The sequence below is a fragment of the Phyllostomus hastatus genome, unplaced genomic scaffold (assembly GCF_019186645.2).
Source record: "Phyllostomus hastatus isolate PE091 unplaced genomic scaffold, TTU_PhHast_1.1 phas_contig_283, whole genome shotgun sequence".
NCBI lineage: Eukaryota > Metazoa > Chordata > Mammalia > Chiroptera > Phyllostomidae > Phyllostomus > Phyllostomus hastatus.
Window position 1 is genome coordinate 7,316,276 of NW_025333833.1, and position 12,887 is coordinate 7,329,162.

The 12,887-nt window shown below is 53.3% G+C and overlaps 1 protein-coding gene across 2 annotated transcripts in view; it reads right to left on the minus strand.

Moving 5' to 3' along the window:
* Window positions 1-12,887, minus strand: part of ASTN1 (astrotactin 1) — a 269,721-nt gene that overhangs the window by 140,800 nt on the left and 116,034 nt on the right. For both annotated transcript variants that reach the window (XM_045838783.1, XM_045838782.1), the window contains exon 3: window positions 211-604. In XM_045838783.1, the coding sequence (XP_045694739.1) occupies window positions 211-604 (394 nt within the window). The remainder of the gene's footprint in view (window positions 1-210; window positions 605-12,887) is intronic.

Genomic DNA, 12,887 nt, shown 5'->3' on the forward strand with positions numbered 1-12,887 from the left:
TGCCCTGCTAATGCCCCCTGCCGATGGGAGAGCTGACATCCCAGAACACAGCTCTCATCCTCTCAGGAAGAAGCTCACGCTTCTTGGCCACCTGGGAAAGGGCACCGGCACATGCCAGCATGCGTGACTGGCAGCCACAAAATTAGAAACAGCTCTTCCCTGCCCGATCCCTAGCTCCCCGCAACGAGGGACAAGAACCAAGTCGCCCACCTGGTGTGAGGTCCATGCCCGCCTTCTCGTTGCAGCCCTGCAGGGAGTCGAGGGTGCGGGTGACCTGGCTGGCAAAGTCCTCCCCTCCGTTCATGCACTCCCGCTGCAGGTGGTGGCGCAGGTCGGTGATGTCGTACTCGTAGCCGTCCAGGATGGGCGTCTCCCGGATGCTCAGGGTGCCGCTGGAGTTGTGGCCCTGCACGCGGGCGTTGCGCAGGCTCTCCCGCCCGTGCCCGCCGATCAGCACCGAGGGGATGTAGTGGATCTCGTTGGCCGCCTCGGCGCTGGCGCTCTTCTGGGGCTGGGGCACGCGGCGGCGTTTACACCAGCGGCGGCGGGTGTACAGGATCATCACCAGGCACAGGATGGACAGCAGCAGCGCGATCATGCCGCCCTGGGGAGAGAGGACGGCAGACGGGGGTGGAGGGGGTACGGTGAGCAAGCACAGCTCGGCAAGCCAAGGGGCAGTGCGCTGTGCATCGTGCTTCAGGTGAGAGAAAACGGACCTGGGACGACCGGTGCGTCATCCCAGTGACCCGCAGGTGCTTCCAGCTCAGCGGATGGTTTGAACAAAGAAGGCTTTGTGATTTTGTGTGTGTGCGTGTATTTCAGCTGCAGAAATAAGGAAGAGGGCTAGTTTGTTAAGGCAAATCTGCTCTGTAAAGCCAGTTTCAAGCCAGTTTTAGCAGTGGGGGTGGGGATCTGGTTTCTTCCTCTCTCACGTCTCCAAGTCAGTCACGTATAGGTTTTGGCTCTGGCTCCACCAATGATCGCGAGTCCTCTGAACTCAAAGCCTCAGCTTCCCACTCCTCCTGATGGAGACGAGATACAACTGCCCTCGCAGGGTGGTGGCCGGGACCGAGCTAGGCTCCTGTGTGAAGTGTCCGGTAGAGTGCGCCCCACAGAATGCAGGCTGACCCCGACTAACCTTGGACACCTCCATCCACGTCCCCGCCCCAGCCGGGAACCCCACGGGCCAACCCAGAGAGGCATTTAAGTGTGACATCCAAGTGTGCGGAGGCATCTCGCCAGCTGACGTGAGTGTGGGCCACGCTGCCAGAGGAGACAGCCTTCCCCCAGTCCCTCTGTCCTGCGTGACGCTCCTGTCCTGGCCTCCTCTCCAGGGAAGGGGCTGAGACCCACGTCCTGGGGTCAGGCCGGTGGGAGAGTTCTCTTCTGACCCTCCCCATGCTTCACGGCCACCCTCTGCGGCCACTACATAAAGCCAGGGACACCCCTCCCTTCGTCCGAGCGGAGGGCACAGCCCTCGCTGCGGATGAACAGCTCACCCGGACACCCGCCCAGGACGGGGCTGGCGGGGCAGGGTGGGGGTCTGGCAAGCCTGTTTCTGCTCATTGGACATCAATCTTCCTGTGCACAACCCGTTGTTTTTGCACAGGAAGATTGCTCCCGTTATTTTGCTCCATATCCCTCCCGACCTGTTCCATCAGGTGGGGTGGGGGTGCCAAACAGCTGTTTTCCCAACCCTGAGCTCCCGTCACCGCCGCCCCATCAAATAGACTGGAGATGAAAACCCCACACAGGGCGGTGTGGAGATTGTTGCCCAAACTCATTGAAGGGGACTCTTCCGAGTCTTAGGATAATTACGTCTTGGTTTACAAAGTTTCTCTCCTCGTAAATCTTTTCATTTACCCTCCCTCTCCTACCATCAGTGCGAGCAAAGGAGCACACGTGCATGCATGCACACAAACACACACTCACAAACCTAAATACAAACACACATGCACACACACACATGCACACACACAAACACACACACACAAGATGCGGTCACTTTCAAACAGGCAGCACAGAGGAGTTCAGACAAGAAGCAACACAGTCAGCTGCAAGTGACAGGTCATGTCCGGTGGCTTGTAGGGGACACACACTGGCCCCCAGGTTTCAAATTGCTCTGCTACCCGTGTAACTCTTTCTCCTGGTGCCACCTCTTGTGCAGGTACAGGGGAAGCACAGGTGTGAAGCAGCTTGGTTACAGCCGAGTGCGTGTCCACGGCCACACAGCCACGTGTCCCACGTCCTGGCTGAGTGCCACCTCCCCGCCATCCACCCCCCGTCCCTGCAGATGAGCACACAGGGCCCCCAGGGCCCTCAAAGGGGCCACCCCGGAGCCCCGCACCAGTCTGCTGGGAGGAAACGTGTGAGTCCAACCCGACAGCCGTCAGCAGTCAGTGTCTCGGAGTGAGACCCAGGTCCTGTCCCCCGCCCCCCCCAGACGGAACCTGCACCAACAGGCAGTTAAGCCAGAGGAAGAAAACTCCCCGAGCGAGAAAAGCTGTCGGACACCGACTTGGGCTGGCAGAAGCGGGAGGCAGTTTCAGCCCCTGGAGAGCTGTCGGAGCGGCACACACACCCACCTGCGAGGACCGGTTTCGGGGGCACCAGCACCGCCTTCCCCGCTCCCCCGGGGGGGTGCGGTCGGGAGCCCCTTCCACTCACCGTCCCCAACTCTCCTCACAGATGGCCACCGCGAGGCCAGGACAAGATGTAGTCAGAGGTCCCTTCCTGGTATCACGCAGGAATAAAACGAGGACAGTTGCCCAGGGCAGGGTTTAACTATGCATCCGACATTTGCTCTAAATGCTCCACACTTTCAACTCTAAGAGGGACAGTTAAACTATTTTAAACATGTTTGCCATTTTACATTTGAAAAGGCTAAGGCACAGAGGTTTTAAAAAAAAGCTACGTAAAACCTTGCCCAAGGTCACACAGGATATGAATATGACAGACTCGGGAACAGAATGACTCCCGCCCCAGAGCCCACACCCTCCAGCACGAAGCCGCAGCCACCCCTGAAGGAGCTTTGCTCCCTGAGGCACAGACACCCTGGCCTCGAGCTCACAAACCCTGTGAGGACAGAGTTGGAGTGCGGATGGATGGTGATCCCTCCCAGGTCCATCCCCACCTCCCGAAGGAAAAAAGGAACCATTCAGAATGCCCGTCTAGCTGACCACAGGTTCACTAAACACACGTCCTTTTGCGACGTACCCAGGAGGTGTCCCCGCCCGAGATCGGTCAGTAGCAGGAAGACGACAGTCCCCACTTCAAGGTCTCTGTGCTGACACGAGACTGTGCCTCACACATTGCCACCTGCCTGGGGGAACCATCAGGCCCTCAGTTCAGTTAAATTTCAACAAAGAAATCCGTGTTTTGGTTCAATTGTTATTACTCGCTAAACATCTCTGGGTTCTTCCCCTCCTTTCCTTTTTTTTTTTAAGATTTTATTTATTTATTTTTAGAGAGGGAAGGGAGGGAGAAAGAGAGAGAGAGAGAAACATCAATGTGTGGTTGCTGGCGGCGGTGGCCTGCAACCCAGGAATGTGCCCTGACTGGGAATCGAACCTGCTATGCTTTGGTTCGCAGCCCACGCTCAATCCACTGAGCTACGCCAGCCAGGGCTCTTCCCCTCCTTTTCTGATGAGGAAACAAGGCCCAGAGAAACCGCAACACAAGGCAGTGCCCGCTAGTTCTAGACCCTCCGTCACTGCTCTTTTCACGGCGCTCTTCTGTTAAGGTTCGTGCATAATTCCCTTCACCGTGCGCAGGCCCAGCCACTCGGGAATGATTTCTGTTTACTTTGTAAAAAGCATGGCGCCCTTAAGGGAGCTAGAACACAAGTTTCTGTTGGGCTAAGCCAGTGTATTTAGCATATCTAATCTTGCTTCAGTGAAACATTTTCTTTACTTAGAGGCAGTGACTCCTGACCATCTTAACTGTTTTTTAAAGAAATACTTTGCTTATGTAATTTTTTTAGAGAGGGGGAAGGAAGGGAGAAAGAGAAACATCGATCGGTTGCCCCTCGCACACCCCCAACCAGGGACCTGGCCCACAACCCCGCATGTGCCCTGAACAGGAATCGAACCAGTGACCTTGCGGCTTACAGAACGATAAGCCACACCGGTCAGGGCTGATCTCAACTCTTTAACGTCAGTGACCAGTAATGAATTCGAGACATTAAGCGAAACTTGATGCAGGCCCAAAAGGAAGGATTCTCAGACAGTTGGCGGTGTTGTGGATGGTTTCTCTGCTTCTACAACCCAGACTGGTAGCACATGTCACAGCACTTTGAGACGACTTACCAACTGTGAGTTATCATGTAAATGGTACTGCAGGGGTGGGCAAAGTAGGTGCAGTCAATAAAGCTATTGTGCAGAAAAAGACTGGCGGGGTAGGATTATTACAATGGCTTTATTAACTGAAAAAAAAAGCCACAATGCAACTGTAAACCTACTTTTGCCCACCCCTGTATATGTAATGCTATATATTACTATGTTATTTAATACTGATTTTTATAATAACAATAATTTATAAAATCGCCACACACACACATTCCTCGGAACTGTTTTTCTGCCCCTCCCAGTGCGAAGGTCTCAGGCAGCAGGGAAAGGCACGGGGCAGCCTCCTTCTACAGCGACAACTTGGAAATCCAGTGCTCACAGTGGATGACTTTTACAGTCCTGTGAGAAACTAGAGCTCGTTGATATTACTGCTTTTAATCCCACTGCTTCCCCAGAGGACTTGAAGCCGTTTCAGTGAAAACCACAGCTGCCCTTGGGTTTTCTTTCAAACCCTCTGCTGAAACCAGGAGGAGGCAGGTGGAATGGGAATGAACCTGGACCAGGAGCTGCTGTGAGGGGCTTCCCGAGAACCGAGTCAGAAGGAGAAAGGCGGGCTGCCGTGTCTCCCCGTCTGACCGGAGGGGTCTGCGGGAGGAGCAGGCCTGCTCCAGGCCTCCCACCCCAGACGGACGTGTGCCGGGCTGCCCGCGTGAGCACACCGACCCACGTGACGGCCGCGTCCTCTCACAGCAGGGTCCACACGACGTGCCAAGAGCCCTCCCACTGGGTTCCCGGCTCGGAGTTCCTGTGTCACCCTCGTGGGGTCAGAGTGTGTGCTTTGCTCGCGCATACAGTGCTTAGTTTGTTTTCACGGCAAAAACACGAAGAAACATCTGGACCCAAGTGAAACAAGTTGCAAATCTAAACATTAAAAAATAATAACAACACTGACTACATGACATGAAATTATTTTGCTCTTTGTTCATCTTTTCATGAAATTTCTGATTATTCTATTGATTTCCCTCAAAACTGTTAACATTTGGTAACTAGAAGCGCGTCTGGGGCATATCAGAGCTCCACAGCCATGGACGGGTTGCTTGGGGAAAAAATGGCTTTTAAAAAAGTGTTTTTCTTTAAAAATCAATAAATCATTTCTACTGGCCTCAATAGAGATCAAACAAATGAAATTGGCTTTTATTTTACTACGACGCTGACATTTTCGGCACTCACCGGAGAGTATGGCATGAGGCCTGTCGGGTGATTTGCAGAGTTTGGAATCGTTATGTAACAGTGTTTTATGTGGCACCAGTGGTGACGGCCCCGGGACAGAACGTTCTCGGCGTATCTCCCTTTTCCGCTCGGCCTGGTCACACGGGTCAACCCCAAGCCGGTCTCATTACCTGACATGTGTATTGGTCCTTGTTCTGGGTCACGCTGCCCTCCCTCAGTTAACTCCTACTTGTCCTGCAAAGTGAGTTTGGTGACATAGCCCCAGAAAATCCTTTCCTGATCTTGCTGAACTGCCCACAGGACCTGCCGTACAACCCTACACACAACGACTTTTGCCTTTGCTCTGCTTGTCAGTCTTGTCTTCTACCAGGTGATAGACTTCACGAGAGCAGGTGTCACTTAGCTCTAGGGCCTAGCACAGTGCACGGCATGAAGCAGGCGTTCAATAATTGTGGGAGGGAGGGAGGGAGGGAGGGAGGGAGGGAGGGAGGGAGGGAGGGTTGGTTGAACCCTTGGTTCAACTTTGAGTATATTCCAATATGGACATTTTCTACGTGCCTGCAAGTAAAACTTACGTCAGTTGGTTGCTTGTGTGATTCATTCATTCAAGTCATCCCTCAATCATTTAACAAGTTGTCTACTCCCCTTAACAAGGCATTTTCTACTGGCCACTGCTATGTGGATTTCGCAGAGAATGATACAGGTCCTCATGGATTTTACACTGGAGTTACAGGGAGTAATCTATTTGATTCATTTTTAGAAGTAAATACAGGGACGGAAGGAAGAAAAAAAAAACAGATCACAAGGGCTGGAAATAGCCAGTCATTACTCTTCTTCCTCCGACAGAAGAAACTGGGATGGGTAAAGCGACCTTGGACTAGATGGTAGCCCAGGTGACATCTCAGGGCAAGCAGACCCCTGTCCCTTTTCCCCAGTCAGTGCCACGGGATACACAGATCTCAACATGAAGAATCGGGATCTATCAATGGCGCCAACACTTAGGATATCACCTGGCTTTTGTGAACCCTTGGCAAAGAAATGGAAAAGCTGAGATTATGTTTCCAGCCTCCATCTGTCAAGGGACCACAGCCAATTAATCGGCTCACATTTCAAAGCTGAGCTTCACCCTAGGAGGAACCAGAAGAGTGAATCTGAGACATAATTAATTATCCCTCAAGGCAACTGGACAGACTGAATTCCAATTATATTCCAAAGGGAACTAAGTGGTCGTTAAAAAAAATAAGATTCGAACAGACAAGTTTGGAGGCCCACGCCAACCACTTTTCCCCAGTAACGATGCCCATGGGTCTGGGACACGAGTCCTCCCTCACGGATGACAGCACTCACTCACGTCTGTCTCTGGCTCTCGAAGGACACAGGTCAAGAGGAGAAAAACTGCCCCAACCCACATGGCAGCGCTGGTCATATTCTAATCCACCTTCCCATGTGCCGGGGGTTGGAAACGGACGAGGCAGATAGATGGTTTTCAAAGTCTCACCCAACTCTGTGTCTCTATGAGCCCAAGGGGATGCCAGACCCAAACTATTGATACGAAAAACACAAATGTCCCCACTAAAACAGCAGGGCTCACCGGCGGAATGGCGGTGCGTAACCTTCTGAACCCACCCCAGGCCTTCATCTACCAAATGAGGTGGCCAGATGAAACTCATCGAGTCTTCCAACCGGAAAATGTCCTGGCTGTCATACTGGCCCCTGCCGAACTGGAAATGGCTCTAAACTGGTAAACAAATGGCAGAGAAAAGGTCTGTGGCCTCTTCCTGCCCAGCAACGCCGGAAACTACAGACCGAAGAAATGACGGAGGCTCTCCTTCAGGGGTGGGCCCAGCCAGCTCCTCCCCGAAAAGCCCGATCAGGCCTTTGGAATCAGACGATGTCACTGAAACTGCAGTAACAGGTGCTTGACCTTGAGGATCCCTTTACTTGCCAGAGGCGTCACCTCAACTAGCAGTGAAAGCCTTTTGGTCGGCCCCTCCAGCAGGTTCTCTTCCTCGACGGCCGGAGAACAGAAGCCCATTATCTGCTGCCCATCTCCTTCCCAAATGGAAGACAAGAGAAACACTTTGAGCATATTAAGTAGCGAGTCCAATTTATAAATTATTAGGAACATTACCTCCCCTTGGGGTTTTCTGAAGTCTTTAATCGTGTGGAAATGCTTTCCAGTCGCCGTGGGCCGCCACGTTAATTAAGAGGCCTCAGTGTGTCCTCTGGGGCTGCTGACATGAATCGCACGTCCCACTGGCAGGGGACAGACCCGCCTGCCTGGTTAGCCTCTCGATGGGGTGTGACACTCCCGTAGCCCGCTGTCACGAGGTGCCTTTGAGACCCCTTCCCCGTTCTTCTAGGATCCAAGTCTCCACAGCTTAGGAAAGAAGTAAGGTGTCTTCCCAATACCCCCTCTCATTAAGTTGCCGTTGGTGGGGTAAAGACGGGGACCAGGCAACGGTCCATCAGCAGGAGACGAACCCTAAGAATAAGCGCCTTCCAGGTTAGGCAGGTTGACAGTGTAGGGCCCTTTCCAACAAACGCAGCCCAGAGCACGGAGCTCTTCTTGGGAGGAAACTCTGCTCTGTAGCTTTGCTTCTTGTCTCCAGCTCTCGAAGTGTTCATCCTGTTGGGTTTGATCACTGGCCTATGTCTTTAATCTGGGAGGTCTGTCTTCCATTTCTTTGGGAGACTGCGGGAGCCTCTTCTAATGACAGCCCGAAGTCCTACCGGGAGAGTGGCTGGAGGCTGGCGTGACGGACTCGGCCTGGTTATTTCAAGTTGTTCTCTTTCGCATGCTTTTTATAGAGCTGCTTTTTTGGTTCTTGGGATTTTTCTTGCCTCAGAGCCTTCACTCTTCTGTCCCAGAGCAAAAGCAAAAGGATGTATTTGTTCATGAGGTGCTCAGAGCTGTCTAATCATGAGCGGTTTCAGCAACCTGTCATTTGATGCGACCTGTCATGGGAATGAGAACGCTGAGGCCACCTGGGGCTGGGCGAAGCAGGGCGAGAGGCCAGCAGCTTGCTCCGGGCTGGGCTTTCCAGGTCCAAGGCCACTCTGACAGATGCCCCAATTCCAAGGAGTGGCCTAGCCCTCCGCAGGGCAGGACGGGGGAGGGATCAGGTGACCCAGGACAAAGCTGAGGTCTTCTCATCCCTCCGGATGCAGACTTAACATCCACGAGGATGCTGCCTGGACCGCCATTAGGGTGGAACCCCACTCGGTGTTGAGACAACACCGGTAACCCACGTGAGTGGGTATGTGTGTGCATGCACAGGCACGGATGTCCCGGGCAGACGAGGAGGTAAAAGGGGCCAACACAGAAGCAAAAGCACCCAGGCCGCTGTCTCAGAACCCCCGGGGCAGAGCTGCGGGAGACAGGCGCCCTCCGCCGCCCTGCACACCGGCCCTGTACATCTTCGCCAGCTGAGCATGAAGCCAATAAATAACTATCTCCAGCTGGAGAATGCTCATTGCCTATTGTTGGCCATGGTCTTTTCCTCCTTCCCTCTTTGTTTTTATGCAGTAGGTGATCTTGATGAAAAAAATAATAACAATAATCTGCTCCATTAGGACCAACCATTATGAGAATTACAGAACAAGTAACCGGAGAGGCAGCTGGCATAGTACATGCTAATGATCGCTAGACTTGAACTCTCTGTCTCTCTGAACGTAATGGAGTTGTCAGAGCCTCTCGGTCCCATCTCCTCAGATGCCGGGCAGTTCAGCCCAGTGGGGAGGGGAGGAGGTCTCAGAGAGACCATCGCTGCGTGGGCAGCAGCTGGGGCTGAGCAAATGGGAACCAATAACCCAAGCGAGCCACCGAGGGCAGACCAGCTGCCAGGCACCTGTGGGGATTCCACAGCTTTGAATGAAAACAGTTGGGAATAGGACAGAAGAGAGACTCAAAATGTCAAGATTTCCCTGAATTTGGTCCATATTCATCAATGTCACGCTCTGAACCAGTGAAGATTTAAAAGGTCCGTTCCCCCCCCCCCCCAATACAGACTGAGACGGACCCTGGACGGCTGTGCTGTTCAGGGACACCAGTCGGGGGACAGGTGGGAGGCCCTTCACGCAGGGTCTGGGGCTTGGTCACATTCGAGTCCCACACAGGGGGGCACAACTTGATCCTCACGGCTGCCGCGAGGTCTGGCGTTTCAGTGCTTGGAGGTCCCGCCGGGTCCTCTCTCACGGGGGTCTCCAGAGGCCCAGTCCCTCTGCTGGGGGAAGTGACAGCCACACATAGCTGATGGGTGGTTTTGTGAATATCTCCAATGCTACAAACCACCGTGAAAGCATTTCTCAGCTTCCTGGAGCAACCCATGTGCTTAATTCCTCCCCCGAATTCCTACTTTATTTTGCTAGTCTATGCACACACTGCCTTATTCTTATACGCATATATCATATAACAGGGAGATAATAATAACCACCGTTTGTAAAGCACTCACCATGTGCCAAACACAGCAGAGTGAGCTGCGTTCATTATTTTATTTAATCCTACCAAAAATATAAGCAGTAGAAATTACTATTTCCATTTTTAAGTGAGGAAACAAAGGATCAGAGGGATTAAATAGCTTGTGCAAGTCTCAGTGGTAGTATGAGGCCAAACTCAAGACTCGACCACGGACCTTAATAATGTGTTCCATGACCTTGTTCCGTGACCTTGTTGAGGAGAAAGGGGCCCACCACTGTAGTCTGGGCCCCCTATTCTGCAACTTCCCATAACCTCTAAACTAAGCCTGGAATGGCCTTGCTCCTACATACTTAACATCTGAGGTCATGCAAGTGAGGATTCCTAAATGTCTACACTCAGAAGTCTACACTGCCTGCCACAGATGCCCCCAGTCTTCTTCAGTGAAGCTGATCTCTGGATGGGGCAGATGCACAATCGCAAGCAATCCTTTAACTGTGCCCAGGGTGGCCGTACTCGTCAGACCGTCGTTCTGACACAGGCAGGGAAAACCTACGGAGGTATCTGGTCTTGGGTAGATGTTTTCTAAGTGAAAGCCGCTGTCTTCAGGGTCTACAGGCAAGAGATGCCCAGCCGCGTCCTGGAGAGCAGTCTGCCACCCATGCCCACGATTCGGGTCTGTCTGCTGTCTGCAGGGCCTTGTTCCGGGATCAGAGATCTAAGAGGAGCAGCAGATGTTTTCCCACAATACAACAACACACGGAGAAGACAGTCTGGGGAGAAAATCTTGAACTTGAACACTTTTCAGGGAAACTAGGAACTGCCTTGCAGCCAGGTCACTCACAAGACTGCTGGCCAGCAGGTTCGGAGGCGGTGCGAGAGGCCCTGCAGGTCAAGCTTTGCATCAGGTCAAGTTTTGTATCAGGACCCACAGGGTAGTAATACTGGTCACACCCAATGCAAGTCACTCAAAGCTGGTCAGACACAGAGGCGAGCAGGTGGCATTCTGCTGACAGACCTCCTCGCACTTGTCACTGCTGTGACCGAAGCCCCGGAAAACAGTGAGCATCCACAGCCACACCCCGTGACACTCCAGCTGTGACTCAGTCTTGGCACTGAGGTAAGACACGTATCAGAGCTAAAAAATTATAGAAAAAAAAAACCAACAGGAAGGACCAGCGGAGATGATATACATTCCCCATTAGCACACCATCCACCCAAATCCCTTCTGAACCCCTACTCCTTGCCGGCAAATGTCTGGCATCAAAGGGGGCGGGGAGAGGGAAGATTGACAGTTACAGGAATCTCCTACTGGACCACGCACTCGGCGCTGTGGCTCTTACTTCCCCCTCTTAAAAAATTATTATAATTCAATTTTTCTCTGGAACTAATCAGCACAAAATCTGGAGAAGAGGCCTGGTCTGTGAAGGCAATCTCGGAGAGAGACAACGATGTTCTCATTAGGGCGGGCTCCCTTCCCCACCCCCCGCCGCCCCCCCCACCCCCAGCTCCAACCTCGGCAGCGCATTGTCTTCAGCTAATTACATTTTTGCTGGCAAGGTCGTCGTACAAGTCTCCGAATCCTTCCCATCCTTAATTTGAAACGAAAAACAAAACACAAAAACCAACTCTGCCCTGCTCTGCCTCCTCCCGCCCTGGCAGCCCTGCTACCCCACCTCGCATGCCCTCAGCTGTTCTCTGCTTTTCTGGGATTTTTTCTCCTGGATGTTGCTTCAGATGAGGGAGTGGGGTGATGAGATGGAGTGGGGACCCTGTCGCCTATTTCGTCCCTGGCTGAGTGTGGCTCACCCTCTTCCTGGCCAGATACTAGTCACGTAAGCCAGGGCCCTGGGCACAGCTCCAGTGCTCACCGGCGAGGATGGCCTAGAATCTGAGTCCCAGCTCCGCCCCGACCCCCAGGGAAAGTGACAAAAGCCCAACTGTGCTCTTGTTTTGATCCACTGATCAGGAGCCCGATGATGCAGAGGGAATCCATAGGTCAGCCTGATCCGGCCACAGACACCCACGTGACGCAAACAGTAGTCAGGGGCTCTGGCTTCCAAGGCAAGCGATGAAGCAAACATCACCTGCCCGGCCAATGCCGAATTCCGTGCCCGGGGCAGGCACGTGTCCCTGCCCCACGAGGGCCCTTCCCGGCCAACCCGCAACGGCGTGATGACTTAATTCAGACCACGGTGGCCAGGCTTTTGTTTTTCTACTTTTTAATAGAGGTGATTTTTTTTTCTACTCTTAACGTTCAGTTCTGTTGTAAGGGCAGGGGGGACGTTGGAAGGAAGACAAGGAAGGAAGGAGGGGGAGGGCGGGAGAGCTGACAGAGGGGACTGGGGCTTGCCTCTGCCCACTCCTGAGCCTGTGCCCTCTCCTTCCTGGCATCTCCTGCCTCCCCCTACCCAAGCCCCTCATTGCCTGTAGGTCCCAGCTTAACTCCTCTTCTTTCCTAAAGCCAACGTCGATTACGCTAGACCTCAGCCATGTCATTCTCTCCCAACTCTTAGAGCACGTGTGGACATTTCTTCATGACTCTTTAATCTGTAATCTGCCACTTCTGGTCTTGCAGGCAGAGACCATGCCTTAAAACCTCCCCGCAGCCGGCCCCAGCCTCAGCGCAGGGCCCGGCCCGGCCGGCCTCCTGGAGCGAGGCACGGCTTGATTAATTGCAGGGAGGCACACTCAGCTGGCTTGGCCAGGCTGATGAAGCACAAATAGCTCGATGTTTACACACTGTCCATCAGTCCAGGCTTCAGGCTTCCATCTGGAAGCCCGTCGCTGCTCCTCTCAGCTGGCTCCTTGGCCGCAGAGCCGTCCCGGGAAGGAGTCAGCTGGCGGTAGGGTGTCGGGCTCCTCAGCCACAAGGACGTTCAAACAGCAGGTCCGTGTGACAGAGCCACCACCCAGGCGATAGGAGCTGTGCTTTCAGAGGGCGCGATGGCTTC